Genomic DNA, 23,907 nt, shown 5'->3' with positions numbered 1-23,907 from the left:
TCTGGCTTCTCTGCCTCCCTCTGCCCTTCTGCCTGTTCCACATCTGGGAACCATCTGTCTCTCCCATCACAATCCTTTCAACACCACTCTTTCTTTCTGGCTATTTACAACCCTAAAAGCATCCCTGTGGTCCTTACACATGATGTGGATTCACCAAATTGATTTGTACCAACACATGTTGCCCCATTTGCTCAGTGTGCTGCCGTTAAAATCACGTTGAAGTTCTGCCCTATTATTCCTTAAACTATGAGATTCTGGATAGGGAAGACGAAGCAGTGACCTATTTCATTAAGTCTCTAAATTTGAGGTCCTTAAAGCTCTTTGGTGTAGAATGAGCAATCTCTAACATTCCCTGGTTGTGGTTCGTCAGCAGCCCCTCCCGGCCATGGTAGACAGTGAAAAGAGACAAGACACTAACCTCTCCTGGCAGGTCTTCTCCCTCCTCCTGCCTCCCCATCCCAGCTGCTATGATCTCAGACTGCTCTTACTCTAAAGTGTAAATGCCTCCAGGAGGACCCCGTTTAAGTCTGTTAAACTCCAATTTTGTAATTGTGTTAGTGCCCTAAAGGGGACTTTGTGTTTGCCAGCTGGGAGATTGAAAAAGAGTCAAGACAGCAGATTCAAGTAGGAAATGTAGCCTTTGGATGGTGCAAGAGACTTATTTCCCTGTTTTTTTTGTTTTTTTTTTTTTTATGCTTTGAGGAAAAAAAGTAGTAAATACAAGAATTTAACTATGAGCCTTTATCAGCAAAACAGCACTGCCGCCACAGAGTGGAATCCAACATTCTCCCTTGTTAGCAAAGATTATTTTCTTTGTGGGAAATATTGAGGAGGGGAGGATACAATATGCATCCTGACATGATAACTACCGGGAGAAATTTGACCTGAGAGTTGACAGTTACTAGGGGAAAGTCATTGTAAAGAGCTTGAAAGTGCAGTGAAACCAGCAAGTACCCGAAACAGAAAGTAGAGGATTTGGTGGAATGGGATGGTTTGAATGGGACACAGGAGAGAAGGAAGATGTGTCTTCGATCCTTGCCACCTCACGAGTTTATGTTGGTGCTGAAACCTCTCCCTGACTCATGAAACTGAAAACCTTTCTTGCAGAGAAGGTCAGTTTAGGGGAATGCCGAGTGCTGGTTGGCGCAGAAGAATCTGGATGTGCCCCCTTCCATTGTGCAGTGGGGTCCAGTTCAAGAAGGGGGTAGAAATGGAGACTGGTGTGAGGCTGTGTTAGTCTGCTTTTGCTGGTTATGTTGTGAAACAAATATCCACACAATGTGCTTTTCCCAGGTAGGCTGTGAAATAAACATCCTTCTGCTACAAATGTTTATTTCTCCCTCATATCACATGGAGCCTGTGGGTCAGCTGCTGCTGTCCTTCAGTTTGTGGGTTGGGTTTTTGAGGCATAGGCTGGAGGCCTAGTCTAGAACTGGCACGTGCTGTTGTTGGGGAGAGAACAGGAGCAAGGGGGTTGGTGTAAACCCATGACACCTCGTAAAACTTCTTGCTGGGAAGTGAACATCACGTGTAATTGGCCAGAGCATTTTACATATTCCATGACCACGTTCGCAGCGTGTGAGGTGGATGTATATGGTCTTCCTACAGGCAGCATGAACAAGTCTCATGGCAGACAGAGATGTTTGATCCCCCCACAGAGGAGAATGGAATGATTGAGGGGCATCAGCAAGTGGTGTTACTGTCACAGCCAACTCTCCTTCCATTGTTAAATTAAACATCTACTTGTATTCATTTATTCTGACAGAAAACATGAGGTCTTAGGATCAGTGACAGACTGATTTCTTGGCGATCTTACCATCCCCATGGGATGACGTAATAGGAGCCAGATGTCCCCCATGCAGGCAGAGGTTTGTGCCACAGGAGAGATCCCTGAAGTTATGAATCCCAGAGCTTATATAGGTGCTACTGGAATATTTGGCTGCCTTCCTCTCTGCAGAAAGGAAGAAAGACCTTTGTTCTGGAATACAATGAAATCCTTTCCAAGGAGAGGAACCAAAAGACTCTGGGCTTATACACCTGCATGTAAACAGATGCTTCCAGAGGAGGTGGGATTACATCTTTCCAGAGGTCTCTACCTTTAGGGTGGCCATGAATCACCCTCAAACCCAGGTATCAGTGCTCTTTGCTCAGAAACCCCTAACGACCAGAAACATGATAATATTCATAGAGTATTTTCCCCAACACTCGTGCTTTTTAATGTTCTGAGTTTTGTTGTTAAGTTTTAGTAGACCCACATTTTCAGAGGTGGAGATGAGAACCCCTCTGGTTCACAGTTCTCAGTAGGTGAATATTCTCTGGCTGAAATTCTGAGACCAGAGTGAAAATCTAACACTTGTCTTCCTATCCCAGCTGGTGGACATTATTGGGTTAGATATTACATCTGGAAACTGTTCATGTTTATACACACCATCAATGTGGAGAAAGTAAAGTTACTGAAGAAACTGCAACTTGGATATTACAATTTTTCTTGCCTCATGAGCCCTCAACATCTTAGCATCGAGTGACACAATTTGCTTACATTTAGTCCCCAGGGCTTTTGAGATGCTGTTGTGGAAAAGATAAGTGACACACAGTCGCATATATCAGGGTCAGCATATGCCTATGGATTCAATATCTTTATGGATCATATGTTCAAAGAAAAGCTGCTATTGCTTGTTTTTCAATGTCTGAGAAACTCTTCTGTGTGTCTGTAGAGTCTTAAAATGTTAGCCAGTGCACTGAAGGAGATGGCGGTGATATTCAGTTACCAGACTGACTGACTGGTAGTGATGGAGGTCACTGGATGCATCTCCCTCCCCCAAGTACAACTTCTATGAACATAATTTTGTGAAAAGTTTCCGAAATGATACCAGATGATAGTGCTCTGGAGCCTAGAAATAGTGATCGATATATCTGTCTCCAGGACTGATTTCTAGGACATAGGGTTTGACTGGGGCCCGGAAGACCAGGGCTAGACCTCTGCCAGGCCGCACATTCCACCTGCCCTCTGTAGCTCTGGGCCAGCTCCAACCCACATCCTGGCCTCCATTTGCTCCTCTCTTCCTGTTTTCATTTGGGGTCCTCCCCTCCCCAAAATGCAGTGGAGCTGGAAGTGGACTTAGAGATACAATGGGCACAACGGGAGCTCTGATGACCATGATAAACAAAAGATTTGCAGAGAGACATGAAAACAGGTTACGGTGTCTGGCAAGGGAAAGAGAAGCTGCTTCATACTCTCCAGCAGGAAGTTTCATTGCAGGTATTTGAGCAGGTAAGCCGCGGCAAGCATCCCCTTCAGTCTGCAAGAGCTGCATGTGATGAAATGGCTGCTCGATGAACAGAAGCTTAGCTAGAGGCATTACAAATGAAATGTAATACAGCCTTGCCCATGACAATGCTCCGCTCTCCAGAATTCTGACCAAATTCTCACCCTCCCACTGCTCATGCCACCTTTGTGTCTGTGCTGGATTCTTGCAAGCTGTCCCAACCTCCTCCCTTGCCTCTCCTTCAGTGTGGTCTTAAACCGGCGGCTAGAGACACTTTGCTCATTGCCAGCCAGGTCGTGTCACTTCCCTGCTTGGAGCTCTCCAGTGATTCCCCACCCCGCTTAGTGTGGAGACCAGAGCACTCCCACTGAACAAGGAAACCTAGCACCACCCAGCCCCATGCTACATCTTCAACTTCATTTCCTACCATTCTCCCCTCTGGTTTCTTAGCTCTGGCCACACTGGCCTCTTTGCTGTTTCTCAAAACAAGGAAACAAAGAATGAAAAAAATGCACTTTCCACCTCAGGACCTTTGCACTTGTTCTCTCTGACCAGAACCATCTTACCCTAGACATTTCCTTGGACACTTTCTTTTCTTCCTTTTGTTCTTTACTACAAATCTTCTTTCCTTTGAGAAATCTAATCTAAAATGCCACCTCCTATCTACATCTTAACATTTCATTTCTGATTTATTATTTTGCCTTAAAATTTCCTACCCTCTAACATGTGTATTTTACTTATTTATTTCCAAGGGGCTTTTTTGTTGCTCTCTCCTCTCAAACATAAGCTGCACAGCCAGGCTCGTAGTCTGTGATGGTAACTAACAATGCCTCCTCATCTCCAGTGCCTGGTGTGTGGTTAGCCCTCAATGAACACTTGTTGGATATGTGACTGAATGAAAAGACTCCTCCACATGAGGCCCTAGAGAGAAATGGATGCACAAGAGATGAAAACAAATGTTAGGTCACTTTGTGACTATCCAGGTTTAGGCAGCAGACCCAAAGTAAGGTCCTGTTGGTCCACCTAATCTTGTTGGCTCAAGATTGATCAGCAAATCAGATCAATCCCTGCTAGAGCCATGGTCCTGACTCAAGCCTTGACCACCGTGGTACATGCAAGCCCAGCCCCAGCACACCTGCAGGGAGAAGACCTGGGTAAGGGAGAGCCCTCACCTGGAACCAGGCAGAGCCTTGCCCAAGGGGCTCCAGAGCTCTCCCTCTGGGACACTGTAGGAAGGTAGAGCTCACTCCCTGGGGGAACCCTACAGAGAACCACCTGCCTCTACCTCAAGAGTGGCTGGAGGGAAGGAAATGTTGGCCCTTTATACTGGGGAATGTAGGTAGGAGTCTGCCCTCCTGGCTGGTGATGAACCCCAGACCAGCAAACATGTTGATATTTGGCCCCACATGTAATAAAACATGATAAAACGTGAGCATGAAGACTAGGCTGATAACAAGAATCTGAAGGAAAAGGAAGGGAATAGAGTGCCATAATCATAAAACATGCAGAATTAGAAAGGCATCCATTGGCCCAAACCCATGATAATTTTAGAAACCATCTTGCAATCTTAACAAAGAAAACCTGAACTGCAAATAGCAAGGACTTTGTGGGACCTGTGTGAAGAAAGCTATGAATGTTAATTTTTAAAAAAACAAAATAGGAATTTAATAAGTGGAGAAACAGATCATGTTCTGGGTTGGAATAACTTAAAGTTCAAACCCTTATCATATTCATCTGTTAGTTTAACTTTATTCCACTGACAAAATCCAGAGGATTTTCATGTTCTAGAATGTGGCCAGTTGAGTGTAAGGATTGAGTTCCATTGAATCTTCAGTGGGAATCCTCTGTGTGGGTATTGCAAGCATTCCCCTGGTTCCTGCCTTGTCAGTGCCTTGTGATAAACATAGGGCTCTTATGGCATTTCCCCATGCTTACCTTGGGTCCACAGCAACCCTGGTTCTCCAGATTCTAGACAAATAAAAATGCAAGCATTGTTAGGAGATTTTTGAGAAGAATATATTTCAAAAATTAACAAAGGGGGTACTTGTGCTATCCAATGTGATAAATTGTCATACATATATAGTAAATAAGTGTATATGTTTGACTCTGGGTACATGTACACACACACATACCACAAACCTGAAAACTTAATGTGTCAGTATAGGAACAGAAAGGACAATCAAAGAGATTGAGACTCTTGCAATACATATGAGTTTATTAAAATGTTTAGTGATTTCTAATATATTAAACGATTTCTTAACACATAGCCCTTGGAAAACTCTTTGTAAGGGTCAAAACCGAAAATGAAGGAGACGGCAACTGTTATAAACCATACACAAAGATAAGTTTCAGAAGAATTAGGCTATGAAGTGGAAACTAGACTAAAAAATAAAAAAGAACAGGGCAAACAAGGTGTTTAACTGAGGAGAACAGGGTTCCAGGAGGTATATCCCCATTAGTGTCATAAAGGTATTACCGACAAAAATAACTTTTCAACACTGAGCAAGGACTGCGCAGACCCCCCTCCACTCTTAAATTCAGTGAACCAAGACGTCTTGCATACTCAGGTGATGGGTCCGTGTGTTGGTTCCTTTAGGGCAGGGTCCAGGTATGTATGCGCTCCAGAGCCCCGATGCCCGGGTCTGAGTCCTGGCCCTGCTCTTTATTCTTTGTGTGACACTTGGCAAGTTACATAACCTCTCCATGCTTCTGTTTCCTCACCTATAACATGCAGACAGTCATAGCAACTGCCTCTGGGGCGGCTGCGAGGGTTAGGGAGTTCTATAGGTAAAGCACTTAGAACGGGGCCTGGCACGTTGGAAGCCATAGAAATACTAGATATTAGCTTTCATGACGGCATTTTTCCAATGCCAAAATGATGCCAGGCAAGTGGTGAATGGTTAATAAGTGAACAACTCTGACTCTCTAAGGATACAAGCAAGCCCCACCCCTCTAAGACCACCGGTGACAGATTTTGGAAACAGAGGCAGAAATGCAGTTCACCAGCCTTTTTCTTCTGCCACTTGGAGCATGAAAAAGCACCGTGCAGGACAAAGTCTGAACATACCCGTGATGGGTGAGTCAAATAAGCTATTGAAAACAGGGCAAATGAGCTCCTAGCTGCCGAGGGCAGTGTTAAGCCCATATGTTTTGCATAATTCTGCCCCCATCATATTGCTTATTGTACAAAGAAAATGTTTTGATAGTCTGTCACTGAAATCTGTTTTTAATGAAAACATCCTGGGATCAGCTATTATTCTTAGAAGACAGCTTTGTTGTGGAGTTAGTCAAGTATGGAGCTCTGTTATGAGGATTTCCCCGTCACAGATGTCCTGCGGCTGGAACATGAAGGTTGAGGAAAAGCAAACAGCCGTGGGCTGAACAGCAGTAAATCTCAGCCCTGGGAAGGATGGAAGTGGTAAGGCGGGGACCCAGCTCAGGGCCATGAACACTGACCCTGGCGCGAGGGCTGCTGGGGGCTGCCTCCACCCTGCCCTCACCACCTTGGCCACCAGACTCAGCTGCACGCCTTCTCCTGGCATTTCCTCTCTGCTGCTCAGAGTTGGGGTCTGAGGAAGAAGGTGCTGGATGGAGGAGGCTGCATTCACATATTTATGTTGCCTGCTCATGGAGTTGGAACTGTCCCTGTGAGGACAAACTGGCCGTCTCTGGGGCCAGCCTTTCTTAGAACCAGCATGAGTCCATCATGTTGGGAAGAAATAGTCACTAGGGAAGTTTGGTGAACTTGGGAGTCAAGACATCTTTATTTTCCCTCTGTGTATCACTGTTTTTCTTTTTTTAATATATGAAATTTATTGTCAAATTGGTTTCCATACAACACCCAGTGCTCATCTCAAGAGATGCCCTCTTCAATATGTGCATCACTATTGATAGAAATTTGGTCACGGTTATGCTAGAGACCTGGAAAAATATATGCACAAATGAAATTAAAAAATATGCTGATGAAGTGAATATAAAAAATGAATGGCTCACAGGTTCAGCCACCAAGTCCGTGTTCTTTGAGAAAAGCCTCGCCAGTTTGTCAAAGCCTTTTTTTTTTTTTTAATTTAAGAGAGATGATCTATATGAGTGGTGGGGCCTGAGAATCTGGAAGGCATTATAAGTCATTAATGACAGGAAGTGATGATTTAGGTAGTGGCTCATGAAGACACCTCCTCTCAGGAAGACAAATTCAAGGAGAGTAGTTCTTTAAGGTCATGTGATAGTAAATCTTATATGTCCTGAAGATGCAAATGGCATCAAGACAAGGGGCTGAAAGAAAGGAGCTCAGGATGAAGCCAGACTGGTTAGCCCCCCAGTAGTGCTGACACCCACCAGCCTCATGGTCACAAAATTGGTAACAGGACCAGATTCATTTGTGTCAATGCACTGTCAACGCTGACTGTTAGCAGAGGACACCTTGCCTTTGGGACACAACACGAGGGAAGATCTGGTGACACAGCATGTTCCTGGGAGCTCTCAACCAGAATCATCTTATTAAATCAGCGAATGTAATATTCTGATATCCAAGAAGAAATAAGCTTTAAAAAATCTCATTCAAAACACGTACAGTTGAGCTTAATTTGTCCTTGCAGGCGGGTCTGTCGTGTTGTATTTGGAACTGCCCACGTGCAGCTTGGCATCTCCTGTTGGAATTCAGTCGATCCTAATTGTCAATCATCCATTCTGAGGACAACCTAAAATAATTGATAGACATGATTGCAGTCTTTTATGGGGAGTGATTATGCTGGTTGACCAGCTTTCTGAGGATATCAGATACATCCACTTAAAGTGAGTGTAAAGTCTTTTTAAATATCACAAGCCTCCTCGGAAGGCCAGCAACTCTGGGCTTCTTTTCCAGGATCCCCACCCCCAAGCCAGTGGGACCTGCTGGGACCGGGCCACCCTGAAGGTGGCCCCTTGGCCAGGCTTCCTTCAACCCACTTCTTAGAAAGAAGAAACCCACTCCCAACCAGAATCTCTAGCTTTCTTCAGGGGTAGGTTTATGAGTGACTTTTTATTGTACTGTCTGTATGGTTTGGGAATTTAAATACCAAATGTACATTGTTTCTATAATTACAAAAAAAAAAAAAGGATTTTCCCTTTTATCCATTTCACCCATAATGATATTGATCTCTTCCTCAAAACCCTTTACTTCCTAGATGCAGATGGAAAGGAACAGGGGAAAAGCAAAACAACAAAAAAAATTTTTAGCACATTATAAATCACTGTGGTATGCTTTCTGTATTAGTTTTCAACCTTGACTCATTTGGGTAGGGGCAGGATTGATACTGGCCCTGGATTAACATCTTATATGGTTTATTTGATTTTTAATAATGGTAGCTTCCACCCACGTGACCTGGAAGCAGTGTTCTGCCTTTCAGCCTTGACCCCACGATGGGGCTGACAGAGGGTTAGTTTCCAGGGCGCTTGCATGGATGTTGGGTCCTCAGAGGGCTGAATCAGGGACCGTGAAGGAGCGTTCTTGTCAAGGGCTGTGCTTGTCTGCTGTTAGGGCTTCTGACTCAGGCCCTGCTGCAGTGGTCTTCAAAGGCGTCCTTCCCATTTGATTTTCCTGTTGCCCTGTAAGGTGGACTCCAAGAGTGTCCCTAAGGTTCCTAGCCCCTGGAGTGCAGTAGGAGAAGTGGATATAACCTCTTATAAATGCTCATGCATTTGAAGGAAGAATTATCTAATCTCAGGTTACTTACAAGGTACAACTTTGTTGATCCTTAATACTGTCAATTGTCTTTTCCTCCACTTGAAATCTTTGAAGAGCGTGGACAGATCTGTAAAGCCTGGATGGGCCAAAGGCAAAGAGTAGAGCACTTTCCTGGTTGCGTTCATGTAGACGGTCACTTGGTCCCCATTTCATTCCTTAACCTGCTTGGGTTCTAGCTTATTCCTGATGGAGGAGGTTCCATCCAGGAGGTCCTGGCTGGTGGGGTGCCATGAGATTTGGGGATCTAGAGCCGGATCCTTTTTAATCCCCGTTCACTTTACTTATAAAGTCTTCACTCTGCTATTCTTCTTTGCCAGTGTCAAGTTTTGCTGCTAAACTATTAGTAAACTGTAAAAAAACAATTTACAGGAAACTATAAAGTAAAATAACCAGTCTTCCCCCAGGTTAAGTGCTAAATTGGTAACGTGTAATTTGAATGGTCTTTTTTTTTTTTTTTTCTGTTCTGCTTACTCTTCAAATGCGCATGTGTATGTTTGATTAATTAGATCAACATTTGGTTAAGGACAGGTGCATCAAGAGGCTTCTTTTCTGTCTTCTAAAGTCTAGACTGTGAATTCCTCAAGGACACAGATGTCAGTCCCCCATCGTTCAGCAGTTCTTTCATCTGTCCTAGTCTCACTGCACGTGGTGAGCAAGCCTGTGTTCCAGGTCTGTGCTCAGCACTGAGGACGGTAGCCCAGCTCCCACAGAACTTCGGGTTGACTTTAAACAAAATACACAAATAGTTCTTTAGAATTATTTTCAAAGACACTAATGTAAGTACCAGGTATTGTTCTAGGGACATTTGTTCTGGGTGGGGAGCCCAGAGGTGCGAGGACGAGAGGTTGCGGAGAAGGAGGACTGAGGGAAGCATGTTTCAGACAGAGGGAACAGCATACTGACATCTGCCAGAAAAAGAGGAGTACCTCCGAGCAAAACTCCCCAAGTGACTGGGATGTCATGCATGGGGTGGAGAGAGACAGACAGTAGGGCCAGGGAGGAGGAAGGGCCAGATCCATTTTCCATGCTTGTATGAAATGTCTCCTCTTGTCTCAGACTTTAGCCTAAAGGAAGTGTGAGGCCATTAAAGCTACAATCTGATGTCCTTTTATAAGAATTCTACCTGTTGTACAGAATGTATACGGGGCATGGGCAGGGTGGGGAGACTTAGATTGGGGAGGGGAGAGGCTTGGGCCATGACGAAGGAGTAGAAATGGATTCTTAGAATGGTTAAAAAGTAGTAGCAAAAGTTATTGACAGGGAAAAAAAGAGTTACTGGCAGGGAGACCCAGTGGAGAAGGAATTGTTACTGAGTATGGGCTTTGGTGGGGAGCATCAGGTTTAAGGATAAAGATCCTGAGTTCCTTTTGCACTGTGTCTGGGGGCTGTGAGAAGCCCCAGTGGATGTTGGTTTGGAGCTCGGACAAGAGCTTTGAGCTGTCAGGGAAATTTGGGAATTGTCAATGTTAAGAGAGTAATTGAGGCCATGGAAGGGAATATGGGCCCCTAGTGTGAATATGGAAGGGTCTGAGGGCCTCCAACATGGAAAAGGGTGAGTGAGGAAGAGCCTGTAAATGGAGCAGGGCTGGGGAAGCCTGAAGAGCAGCCATAGGGAAAGGGGTGAACACCACGTTGTTTTCTTACCATTGAGAAGGCATGCAGTGCCCGGCGTGTGTTAGGGAGGGGCACACAGCAGGATCTGAGTACATGAGTACGTGTACCTTAAATTCTCTGACTCTCCCCTATGCAAATCTGCTCACACCAGGGCTGAGAATATAACCTACACATGCAGAATGCAAGCTTGCGACTTGTTTCTTACCCAAACCCATTTGTCAGCAAAGCTTTAGGTTTCACTGGGGTTTTTGGAAAGCTGATATCATATACCACTTTTTTCTGGAGTATAAGACCATATCGGTTACTTTCATAGCAACGTTAACTTAATCAGAATAAAGACCCATGAGCCACAGTGACACTGGGATTGATAGGACCCTGGTGGAATACTGTCAGCAATTTTCCTATGCCTGGCATGTCTCCATTCAACTCCTAATTTTTGACATGGTTTCTCTGTACTCAAGTGCAGACGTTGTGACCAGTGATGGCTATCTGGGGCAATACTCTACTGGGCACGTAAGGGACACTGCTTCCTCTTGAATCTTTCACATCCGAGTAACTGCGCTGAGATGAGTCAGTGATATTTCCAGCAGCTTAACTATAGATCAGGTTCCTTTGTGGTTGAGGGAGTCTTACAAGTGGAGCATGTCTGAGGACGTCTTTAGGTAGTTTTCTCAGAGGGCTGGGGAAACAGATCTCCCCCTCCCCGCAAGCCCCACACCAAATCTTTGCTTTCTGAAAGGGACAAAAAGATTTCTTTCTAGTCCTGTGATTCTCACTCCTTAGCATTAAGTTTTAAAATCTAAATCAAATGACTCATGACATAAAAGAATGTTGTTTGCTACCTTTTGTCAATTTTATGGAAATGATTGTGATCCTTGTGTAAGTTTTCCTTTTACATGTTGGTTGCCTGAGCCAGGTACCTCGGTGGGGGTGGGGGCACGGCATTCTTCTTTTGGGTAATGTCGCTGATTTTGTTTGCTCGGGATACACGCTGAGTTAACCTCGTTGGACTTTTCCCCAGGAATTGATGCGCGTGCACGTGGTGGGTCATTATGCTGCTGCACCTCTGTAGTGTGAAGGTCAGTGTGTTTTTCTGATTATAAGAACCCATCCATGTCATTCCATTATAAACCCACGCCACTCATAATGGAATGTGCCTCAGCCCACAGGCCACGGTGGTCGCCCGGCCCGGGAACTCCCACCAGCGCAGCTCGGACATTTGAGATCCATCACCCGTCCCTCCCCTGCCACCTGCATCTACCCCTTTTTGACTGTGCTCCATTCTGAGATGATGTTCTTTGCATGTCAAGTTTCCCTTGTGTGATGTGAACGTACGGTTGTCGCAAGTGAATTTGTACCTGGAAACGAGCACTCTGTGATGGTCCTTCCCAAATTATAGTGGAGCACTCTGCTGGGCTGTGGGGAATTGCCTTATAGTTGATGCGAATGCATGGAAATTCACCTGGAGACCAGAGCAGCAATCTCTCCTGCTGCCTCGGTCAAGCCAGCCACCAGGAGTTTGCCAGTTCATTGCAGGGGGGCTCTTGTAGCTGGGGGGGAGGGCTCTCCTGGGAAGGGCTTTCCCCAGATCCCCGCAGACTTTGTGCCAAGTCCCCTCCTTCCCATATCTCACAGCCTTATAACTTTCAGTGACAGTCTTGGTTTACAATAATCACAGCTTATATTACCCGGACACTCTGTGTCATGATATGTGTTAGATGCTTTTCTGCATGAATCCTCTCTACCTGCCACAATCTGAAGAGGTAGGTATGACCATTGTTCCCGTCTTATGTTCTAGGGAACTGGGTATAGAGGGCTCTGTCACTGCTGAGTCTCTGGGTGGGTAAGTGAGGAGCAGGTCCGTGCCTGTGTGAGCTGGAATCTCCATCCACAGGCCCTACTGTGGCAACCCTTAAAGGAGGCTTTTGTTTAAAAAATAATTAAAAGCTCACATCTGCATGGTGCTTTGCAGATGTGCTAAACATAGCCACGTGCATATTCAGCCAATCCCTGAAATGGCCCTGCAGTAAGGGGACCAAAGCTCTGAGATGTTCAGTGTGCATCTTGGCATTTTTCAGCTCACAGGAGGCAAGAAATCTTCAGACTGAGGTCCTCTCTCCCACCACGGGGCACTGTTTCCAACTTGCTCACAGGGAGCGATCTTAATTAGCAAGTTTAAGGCAGCACACTTAGAGAATGAGCGTTTTCAGTGTTGTGTTCAAGAAGCATAAATCACTACTTAATCACGTGCTGCCAAATGTACAGGGACAGTGACAGGGCAGCAATTTCAAATTTTAAATGTTAAACTTTTTTCCTGTTGTGTCTCTGAGTTTGTTGTGCTGTCGAGCCGCTGCTTTATTTCTCTGAGTTCACTGAGCCACCCATCCCCTAGTTTTCCCCACGTGGGGAAGGCTTGACTTTTGCTAAGAGAATGCTTTCCCCAATGCACAGTGCTCTTGTCTTTTTACATTCCCCTGGGACTTCTGAATGGTCTCTTTGGCTATAAAGATACAGGAGGAAGTCGTAAAAAATACGTTTTGGATGCATTTTACATTCTAGGAGAATGTTCTCACTTCCCTCTTTTCAGGAGGGGGATCATTGGAAAATTAGGGCTTTCCCATCCCAGGAAATCTCAGCTTATGTGCCTCTTCAGATATATACGGTCTGCCTTGAATGTAACCACGAAGCTAAGTGTGCATGCAAACAATCTCAGGGGATTGTATTCAGTGATCCGGGAAATACGGTGGCCAAATATTCTCCCTCATTATTTATGTGAGTGAGCTCTCCCTGAGTAACAGGAGGGAGAAGACAGAGATCAGGACTGGTGGTCCCAGAGGACTTAGTTTGTGAAATGTAAGCATAACCACAGCCTCCTACACAGCAATGACACTAGAAACCTACAGGGACCGAACACAGCAACCTTATTTCCAGTTTCTGTGGAAAATCAGTGCAAAACTCCTTGCCCCACAGTGCATGATAAAGGAAATGTTACAGCCCCATTACTTTTGTGGTTTTTGTTTCGATCTTCAAAACTGAAAATGATCCCAAGGTGCCCTATGCCTTTCTATAATATTTTCCAAGATTCATTCAACATGATCCAAAATAAGTCTGCATTACTAGCTGGATTTATAAAAATATCTGGAGATGAATAAGGGATCACTCAACTGACCATTTAGTGCAGATACACTTTTCAGCTTCTGGAATGATCCTCAGCAGGATGAATGCTCATCTCTCAAAGAAGCCCAGATGAGGCAGACTTTCACACTAAGACTAGTGGTTCCAACTAGGGGTCTGTCTCATCACCAATTGTAACTTTGCGTGTGCAGCTTGGCCATCTGCATTTTGAAAAAGTCTCTGGGGGCGATTCTTATATGCACCCCTGTTTGAGAACGGCTGGCGAAAATTGATGGGATCTCAGCCTCTCTGTGTCTGTGAATGAGAGTGGAACAGAAATTTACACTGCAGATCTTTAGGGCACAAAGAGGATCTTGTTGCTTGAAGATAAGCTTCCTGAAGCCTGTAAAAGGTCCTTTTTGGAAAAGCAAACGAATAGACTTTAGGACTTACACATTGCAATGACTAGCACCTCTGTGTCTGTTGGGTCCCCTAGAACATAGATACTGGTTGTGCGAGCGAGAAATAACACCTGTGAAAGAAAAAAGGAGGAAGTAGAATTGGGCTGGGAGTTGCAGCCTGACCGTCTTCCACCCAGTGGGACCCCCAGGAGCAAATCTGTCTGCAGAAACACCTGTGTTGAATGGGGAACAGCCAGGCCTTTGGACCCCCACCAAGCTCAGGGCACCCTGAGAAGATCATGATCACAACTCATAAGCAGAGCTGGACCTGAAGGAGTTGTCCGCTATAAGCAACGAGTCCTTATCTCTATTGTTTGCCCCACTCTCCGGAGACTTTAGAAAAATCAGTGCTTCTGGGCTTTTCAGAGTTTGGTCAGAAGCAGCTAGAATAGGGAGGCAGAACGAAGATGTGGTTCTTTGCTGGAATTCGCCACCTTCCTGGAGGGAGAGAGGGGAATGGAAGAAATAGGGAGACAGACTTGGCTCATTAGATTTCTCTCTGTGTCAGGGTATGTGCTAGAAGGCAGGACTAGGAAGAGTAGGGCATTAAGACTTGAGGGATCTTAAAAACTTCTCATGTAGGAAGTGAAGCCCAGAGAGGCTGTGTGCTGCTATCCCAAATTGTCCAGAGAGGCAGAGCTTAAGGAAGCCCTGGAGTCAGACCCTGCTCCACCAGCTTCACGTCTGCCCATGACTACACACTCCTCCGGATACAGAATATTCTTTGTCTGTTCGTTCTCCTTGACCCCAAACTGCGTATGATAAAAGAAATTATATATCTTCATAACTTGAGTGTTTTCACATAAGTCTTCCAAATGAAAAATGATCCCAAAGTTTCCTACACCTTATCTCCACCCCATTACATGCTGGAGGTAAGCTCTGTATCTAGAATGTATGTATTAGTAGACGGAGGTATGGATCCTTGAGCATCTGAAGCCCACAGCTGGCTTACTGAAATACCCACTGTTTCTCAGTCTTGCTTTTCAGTTATAGTGCCACTCAGGCATAAATGAAAAGTCATCGGAGGCCTTTAATTCCACCCCACAATTTGTTATCTTGACACCAGTAGAAAATCAGCAATAGCAAATCATTAATTCTCTACATTTATCGATTTGGGAACTCAGTTGAAAGGTCCACTGCACCCCTCCTGCCCCTCCTCCCCCTCTCCCTCCTCCTCCTCCCCTTCCTCCTCTACCTCCTCCATCCCTCATAGATTTCAGGTTCCGAAGTCCTAACCACTGTATTGCAATAACTACTGAAGATATAAGCGCTAAATCTCCTGGCACGTGAAGCCACAAGCTCTAGATTCACTGAGTTGGGGACCACCAGGCTCTCCCCCTAGCCCTTCTCCAGTCACTGCCTTGAATTCAGCTTTACTGGATGATGAGAGAGCAACTGTGTAGTCTAGCACTGCTAGTGGGTGAGCTGAGTCATGCCCTTGGCCGAGTCAAGGCACTACGTCAAGGAGACCAGTATCTTTGGGTGAATCTGGAAGGGACCTGATCTGATGAACAAGGCCTCCTATAGGGGCTGCTTGCCCTCTGCCCCCCAACAGGTGACGGGCACCCCCCTCCTCGCCTCCCTCAGAACTCGGATCATCTGGGGAGTATCGACACTGCCTGATACCTGGGGGGAGCTCTGCCACCAATATTTTCCCGTGAGGAAGCAGCAATCTCAGCACAGAAATAAAACTGTCCTGCTGACTTGCCCAGAGCCTGTCCCAATAATTGTTCCAGGCGTCATCCTGACGCAGCAGCCCCAGCAGACCAGGCCCCACAAGCTCAACTCTCTCTGTGAACCATGCCCAGCAGGAGCAGAGCTGCCAGCACAGAGCAAGGCTGTGGCACTGGACAACCTCTCGGTCTGCTCTTAAGAAGGTGTCTTGTTTTGAATACATAATCTGTGCTGTTCTTTCAAAGTAAGTGCTTTTATAAAAGGTCTGGACTGTCCTTTAAACATGTTTTTCTCTCACTTAAAGGGAAGTGTATTTCTAGTCTCTTTGTGGACTCAACTTGAGAGAGGGAGACAGGTAGGGGAAGGATGCTTTTGTGTGCAACTCAAAGACTGGTTTAAACTAGGGCATGCACGTTGCAGGGCCGTTTTCCTCAGACAGCAGCTGGCCAAAAACGTGTGCGAGTAGCTAATTGTTTTGAGCTTTGCTGGTTTGAAGTAGCACGGAGTAAGTGCCTTAGTTCAGGCAAGGGAGTGCCAGCTTTATATGCAGCCACAAATGAGACGCCCCCCTTGCTCGGTAGTGCCAGATTTAGAACCCGAATTTTCTTTTTCAGCAAGAACAGGAAGTCCCTTGGTACGGATTTCTATCCCCTTCTGCTCGTTTGCATTGTGTAGAAGGAATTCTTCGAGAACAAGGCATCGCTGGTGTCCTGCTGCTGTCTGGGTACCGTGCTGTGTGTCAGCAGATGTGGGTTCTGGGTTTGTTTGCTTAGCTGTGCTTTCTTAACGAAGGTCCTTGTTTTACACGATTTCAAACAGTAAGTCAGTGTTTTCATGATCACAGCTAAGTATATACCCTGAGTGGATATGTATTTTTTTTCTTTGTCTCTTGCAGGGGTTGTTTTGTTTTGTTTTGTTTTGTTTTTTGGGTTTTGTTTTGTTTTGTTTTTTTTACAAAGTAGAAGTAGGGTTTTAGAGTATTTTATTCCCTGTAGAAATTTTGGATATAGATTATCCATGTCACTCTGGTGTCATGAACTGCTAGGAATTAGATGTCAGACCCCAGAATAAAGGTCCTATGGGACAGGCTCATCTGATGTGGATGCTGCAGATGGAGACATCGACAGTCATTCATAATTCACTTGGCAAGTATTTATTGGGCAGGGTCTGACCACACTATGTACTAGACCCTGTTGTGTGGGAGACACAGCGGCGAACAAACAGGCCCCTGCCCTCATGAAGATTCCATTCTAGTTGGGGGAGGGGAGGCACCAGAAATTAAAGTAAGTATACAGCATGATGTCAGGAACTGGGAAGTTCTAAGAGGAAAGAGAGAGCAGGGTAAGGGTAGGTGGAGAAGAGAGGCCCCAGGGACACCCTGTGTTTGTCTGCTTGGCCATTGCAACCCACCTTTGGGTACAATCTCCAGAAGCCCATGCTGACCCTGAACTTGCATAAAAACATAACCCAGAGGTCATCACCTCTATACTCCCTGACAAGATTATTTTATTTGGCCACCAGTGTTTTTGTCGTTGTTGTGGTTTCTATTTTGGGACAGAGTTTGATTTTGTAGATGACAGTATTAAAAAAAAAAAAAACAGTTCTGTATAAAAATTCAAAATCTGAGCCTCTTTTGAAGAAAAAAACCTAAAGTTCTTACATTACATGACCCACATTCTGCTTGGCGGCAATTTTCAGGAGCCGAGTGAGGGGGCCCCTGTTAGGTCGGGGGCCTATGACCTTCTGACTGTCACTGCTCCCACTTAGCTCACCTCCTGCTGGCCTCTGAAGGCAGCTCTGGCTTCAGCCCATTTTGATGCCAAATTTGATTCCATTCCTCACTGGGTGGACACCATGGAGCTTTCTCCTCCTTCCTTGTCTCACATAGGCCAGCAGAGCAGGGGACTCAGTGCAGTCGACACTTGCTTCATTGGTGACAGTTGCAGGTCTAAATAACTAAGACGATTTGGAGTGATGGGTTCGTTACACTCCTGCCCACTCTCCAGTTATTTCATCCTTTGTCCTTTATCAGTTCAGCCTCCCAGATCCTTCCCAGACTTTCTCTCCCCCCCAAAATGTAATTAGCCAAAGCATGTTATTTTGTTCCAGTTACCGTTTCTTTCAGTTTGATGCGGTTTTTCAGAGACTGATGCCACTCATTACCTGGTAAGAGTGTGACCACAGGAATTGCAAGAGGCCGCGTCCCCTGAGTTCGAAGTGGTGCTCAAGGGGCACGTGCCCTGGGATCCTTGGCTCGCTCCCAAGAATGTCAGCGTTCAGGAGTGTCCTCCTCCTTCTCTTAACCGGATCAACCAGGGTTGGCCTAGAATTCACTCATTTGACTTATACAGGATGTTTGCAAGTGTACGTAACTCTCATAACCATATGTTTGCAACCCCCATAATCAGTATATAAGTGTCATTTTCACTTAAATAATCTTTCCTTACTCCATAATGATATAATGCATTCTTTGTGGGTGATGCCTTGCCCCTGTTGCACGTGTCTTTCCTTCTGTCAGAAGCACATGTCTGAGTGTCCGCTACAACATTTTGCCCCAGTCAGTATCCCTGTCGGCGAGGGGCAGTCTGATCCTCACTCACAGGCCTGTGCTCATTCTGCTGAGAGTAGATCTCTCCGTAGCCACCCTAGGTTGCCTCTACCCAGGAACCAGTAGCTTTGGCATCAGCTGGGAGCTTGGAAATGCAGACTGTCAGGCACATTCAGGAAATGCTAAATCAGTACCTGCATTTTTTTTTTTTTTTAAATTTTTTTTTCAACGTTTATTTATTTTTGGGACAGAGAGAGACAGAGCATGAACGGGGGAGGGGCAGAGAGAGAGGGAGACACAGAATCGGAAACAGGCTCCAGGCTCTGAGCCATCAGCCCAGAGCCTGACGCGGGGCTCGAACTCACGGACCGTGAGATCGTGACCTGGCTGAAGTCGGACGCTTAACCGACTGCGCCACCCAGGCGCCCCAGTACCTGCATTTTAATAAGATTCCCGGCAAATTTGTGTGGACCTTTAAGCATTGGCCACAGTATAAAATGTCCTTGGGAACTAAGTAATTCATCATAAATATCTAAATGGTCATTAGGGAAAAACTAATCTTGCAGTGTAGTTTAACACTGGATATAGAATGTGCAAAAACCAATTAAAGCCACTAAAAAAAAGTTGTTAAATTAAACAGAATATTATTACCTGTCAGGCGAGACAGAGAAGTGGTTAAAAGCTGACATGGGAGTCCAGTGGCCAATGTAGGTTAGGGTCTTGCTTCACTCCCAGCTGTGTGACCTTGGGGAAGTTACTGAGCCCAGTCATCTGCAAGCCCACCTGCTCAGTGGGATTTGGAAATAAATTTTCAGCTGCCTGGGATACGTCACTAGAGACACTGGTTCAGTGGCTTTCTGCTGAGACCCAAGCATCAGGATTTTTAAAAAAACCTTTGGGCCACTTTGAAGCACAGCTGAGTTTGGGAACCACTGGCATCTTCAAATGAGGAAATAAGGTGGGGTTTTGAGAGAATTTAACGGTAGCACAGAGAGAAAGGTCACGTCACATGCCTGACACAGATGATGATGATGGTGATGGTGATGACCATGATAAGGAAGATGGTGGTGGTGCCGGCAGTGACGATGACCACAATGACTGTTCCATTTACACACCCTCTGGACTTGCACAAATCTGCATTCCTTTTTCTAAAATGTAAGCATTACTTTACATATGGGTCTGTCTTTGTGGAGGCTTAGTAGCATTACTTGTCAGAATAAATATGATTATTTTATAATGGCTGCTGGTAGATCTGCATCGAACTCAAATCCTCCCTTTTAATAATGCTGGGGTTTTTATTTGCATTTTTTAAAATTTATGTTTAATTGAAGTATAGCTGACCTATAATATTAAGACTTCCAGTTATAAAATATATAAGTCATGGGGGTGAAAAGTACACACAGCATAGAGAATAATAGCATGTATTATGTTTGTTTTGTACCTTCGGCTTCTGCAGGTGCCATACCGGACATCATCACCCTTGACATTCCCTGTGATCTGCAGGCGTGCCCAGAACTCTCACATGATCTTAACCTCACTTGATAAGGACTTAGAGAAGCAAGGGGCTTGCTAAACTCTGCCCACTGCACAACCAGAGTGGGGCTCAAGTCTTTGGACTGCTGTTTTTCTATCAAAAGCTCATTTTAAAGGGAGTTTTCCTGGCAAATCTTCTCGGTTGACTGCCGATGAATCTCCCCCAATTTTTAGATTAACAACTGTTTGGGAAATAGCTTTGTTTCCTGGGTCAAGCTCTAACTTAGTCTTGTATTTAGGTCTTTTCAAATCTGAGGAGGCCAAATGCAGAGGAACTTTTTTTTTCCCCCATTGGAGAATCAATGACCAGTGAGGGCAAAAATAACAAAGGCCCACTTAAGTGAAGAAATAACATAATTCAGGTAATTGTTAGCAGCAAATATGATACGGTCCACTAACCCTATATTCTAGCACTTGTATCTGCAGTTTTTCATGAATTCCCTAACATAATTAGTTTTAGGAGATACTGCCAGGCGGCACTTTTCTACCTTTCTACTTTCCCAACCTCTTGGAATTATCTGACAAGCGCTTGTACTGGAAAGCTGTGTCAAGGAGTTTCACAGGACGTAGTAGAAATCACATCTATCAAACAAACGTTAAGTCGATACACAACCTACCGACACCACACTCATGGGAACCACAGCAAAAACCTTCTTGCTTCGTCTAGCACTGTTTTGCCCCGGCAGAGGGTTCAGCCCTTCAGCTTCCAGAACATGATATATGAAAGTGTGTGAGGAGCCAGGGCACCCTCAGCTCCACCTCTGTTGAATTATCATCCCTCCTCTCTTTTCCACCAGCATGGGGCCAACCTCCCAGAGAAATGGCCACTCTCTACTCTCCTGAAAACCACAGGACCAACTGTAACTGTTGGCCTTATACCCCCAAGACCCTAGTGGTGTCACTAGAAACAGGGGTTTTTAATTACTTTCTTTCAGGTCACTTTACCATTGCTCACTGTGCTGCCCAGTGGTGTCTCCATACTCTCAGTCCAGTAATCTGTTCTCCATTTATTTAGGATTCATGTATGAAAAGTATAGTTAAAAGTCAAGAAGGGGAGCACAGTGTCTTGGTTAATCAATATGATAGATTTAACACTATAACTCCCAACTCCATATTATTTAAGAATTAGGGCATCTGGAGGCTCAATAGGTGTGCCCAATGTGATCCAAGGTGCTAACTCATTTATGCTGATTCCTCATCAGGAATCCTACTTTCAAGCCAAAGGGTTTGCAGTGAAAACAACTGAGGAGTCAAGTGCTATTTCAGATACTACATAGATTCATTCTGTACTATACTATAGATTCATTCATACTATAGATTCATTCATAAATATTTGTGGAGTAGTTACTCTGAGCCACGTGTTGTGCTACATGCAGGGGATAAAATGGTGAACAAAGCCCACAGTGATTTTCCAGGTTTACAGTCTAGTGAAAAAGTCACTCAAACCATAGCTTATAGCTTATATGGGTGTTCAGAAGGGAAAGAACATAGCTCTGTGAGTACACATAAAGGGGATACTCTACTTAGACTGGGGTTTAGGAAGCGTACTTGATGCAGGGGGCACTTACTAGGGAACTGACATGTGGATTGTAGTTAATTAGGTAAGACAGAAAGATTTTCTTGTTATTAAAATTGATGTCGTCTGCTTCCAAGAAAATCTGACCTCATTATTTAATATGGAGAGATACAAAAAAAATAAATAAATAAAGCAAGTTAATAGTTCCTAGTTGTTCTTTCTAGAACCATCTATGTAACATTTAAAGTCTACTGCTCATTACCTTGCAAACCATCTCCTATATATCTAGGCAATTGCTTTTCAAGTTATTTCACATTCTGGATCTGTAGGAGGTTCTCATAAATATTTTGAGAGTCTTCAAGGAAGAGAATAATGACTGGCTATTTGCTTTATCATACTACCCAAACTAATAAATTTGAAGAGTTAGTATGTTGGTCACAGAGCCGTGCATAGCAGAAAAGCTCTACTGAGCCCTATAAAAAGGAAGAATTACAGTTCAAGCCAAGTAAGAATATAGTAGAGTAAAAGATGAGCACAAAAGTAATTTCTCCTAATTACTAATACCACAGTGAAATTCTGGAATAATTAATAAGTAACGCATTAGCCTAATGTGTACCAAGGGAGTGATTGGTTAAGTAAAAGCTACTGCACTAAAAGTGCTATTTCCTAGAAGAGAGCATTCTCCTATCTCCTTTCTCTGAATGTGGCTTCCCTCTTCCTCCTGCCTCACAGGGAAAGAAATGTATATGGATAAGGTATTGCGAATCATTTGTTTGATTCTCTTTATGCTCTCTAAGGCTCAATTTCAACCTGAGATCTAAACATTTTAGTATAATTGATACAGAAATCATGAAACAGAAAGGAAAAATGTCTACTCTCTTCCTGTCCCAGAATTAACAATTTGTGTTACAGTGATTACCACTAGGTATTTGCTCATTCTCTCCATCATTTACTCATTCTGTGAACATTAGTTGATTACCGTACTAAGGGCTGTGGGGCCATCCAAATGAACAAGACACAAACAGATGTTTACATAAGTACAGTATATGTGTGATATACCAAGATGAGCTATTAGTAATTGTCCATAAAAGGCTTCTGTGATCAAGTAAGCTTGAGCAGCACTGGCATAAACAAACATAATCTGATTTCTTTGCTGCAGGACCTCTTAAGAGAGTTTAAGAGATGAGAGGGAGATTCAGGCATGCAGCATTTATATAGCATTTTTTTTTAACATCATCTACTAATTCATGATTCCTTGGGTATATTCTGAGAGTTGCACATTTAAGCCTTTGAGCAGGAATCTGCCCTCTGGGTAAGGAGGCTGATATTAGTGGGGTTGGTAATTACCTAGCAGGAGGCATGGGGATCATGTGAGACAGAGTTCTGTCTCTGAAGGAGGAAGCAACAAACTTCTAGTAGGTAGAGAACCAAGAGAGAACACAGTCATATAGACCAAACAAACTTGAGGGTAACTTATTTTATTTGCATCATTAAATTTAATAATATTGAATATGAATAGTGAAAGCAAGGGGTTGAGGGTCAGTAAGTGCCAGGAATTTCAGCAGAGTGGACAAAGTCTGTAGGCTCTTGCTTCAGACTTTTAGGTTTATATCCATATTTTGCTACTGCTGACTTCTATGACCTGAGGTAAGTTACTTTACTTCTCTAAAACTCAGTTTTTCGTATGTAAATGGAAATAGTAATAATAATACTGCAAAGGAAGAAAGCATAAAAAGAAGAGCCCTCATATCAGATAACTTAAGTAAGTGTTGCAATGTATATAATTGCTAAGATTCTGTTTTGATCTACAAAACTGCAATTTCAGAAGGCTCACACTAGTAAGATTAAAACACCTGGTCTTTTTTCTGACACCATTTCTCACACTGTGTGCTTTTTCTATTCTCTGTCACCAACTGGGTATCCAAAATATCAATTCAATTCTGATACAAACTCCCAGTTAGCATACACCTTACAGCTTAAGGACTCGGTCCCACAACATTGCTCCTGCTTTAAGTCCTACCTGCAAATGGGGCACCCAGGCTACCCTTCCTCAGGCCAACTATAAATTCTTCTCAGCCAAGTACCAAATACAAATACGGGTTCCCATGACTCCTTCCCCTCATGTTCAATAATATAGTAGAATGAGTTACAGAACTCAGAAGAACACTGTACTTATTATTACAGTGTATCATAAAGGATTCCAGTGAACCGCCAGAAGTACATAAGGCAAGGCCCTAACAGGTTCCTGAGGCATAATGCCTCTGTTTCTGTGGAGTTGGGATGCACCACCCTCTTGGTACATGGATGTATTCCAACTTGGAAGCTGGAATTAGGGGCTTTTATGGAGGTTTCATGAGGTAGGCACGATTGATTAAATCATTGGCCATTGGTGATTGATCCAAAAGTTCCAATCTTCTGACCATATGTTGGGTTTTTCTGGTGACTAGACCCATCCTCCA

The 23,907-nt window shown here is 44.3% G+C and overlaps 1 protein-coding gene across 6 annotated transcripts in view; it reads left to right on the top strand.

The window, feature by feature from the left end:
* Window positions 1–23,907, top strand: part of HECW1 (HECT, C2 and WW domain containing E3 ubiquitin protein ligase 1) — a 422,849-nt gene that overhangs the window by 112,769 nt on the left and 286,173 nt on the right. The window contains exon 2 of one of the 6 annotated variants that reach the window (XM_045494333.1): window positions 11,624–11,681. The exons of 4 other annotated variants lie outside the window; for them this stretch is intronic. In XM_045494333.1, the coding sequence (XP_045350289.1) occupies window positions 11,655–11,681 (27 nt within the window). In that variant the 5' untranslated portion in view covers window positions 11,624–11,654. Of the gene's footprint in view, window positions 1–11,623; window positions 11,682–16,009; window positions 16,096–23,907 lie in introns of those variants that run through there. One more of the 6 variants, XM_045494335.1, reaches the window with a different exon arrangement.

Source organism: Leopardus geoffroyi, chromosome A2 (assembly GCF_018350155.1).
Source record: "Leopardus geoffroyi isolate Oge1 chromosome A2, O.geoffroyi_Oge1_pat1.0, whole genome shotgun sequence".
NCBI lineage: Eukaryota > Metazoa > Chordata > Mammalia > Carnivora > Felidae > Leopardus > Leopardus geoffroyi.
This window is presented reverse-complemented; position numbering and strand designations above follow the sequence as displayed.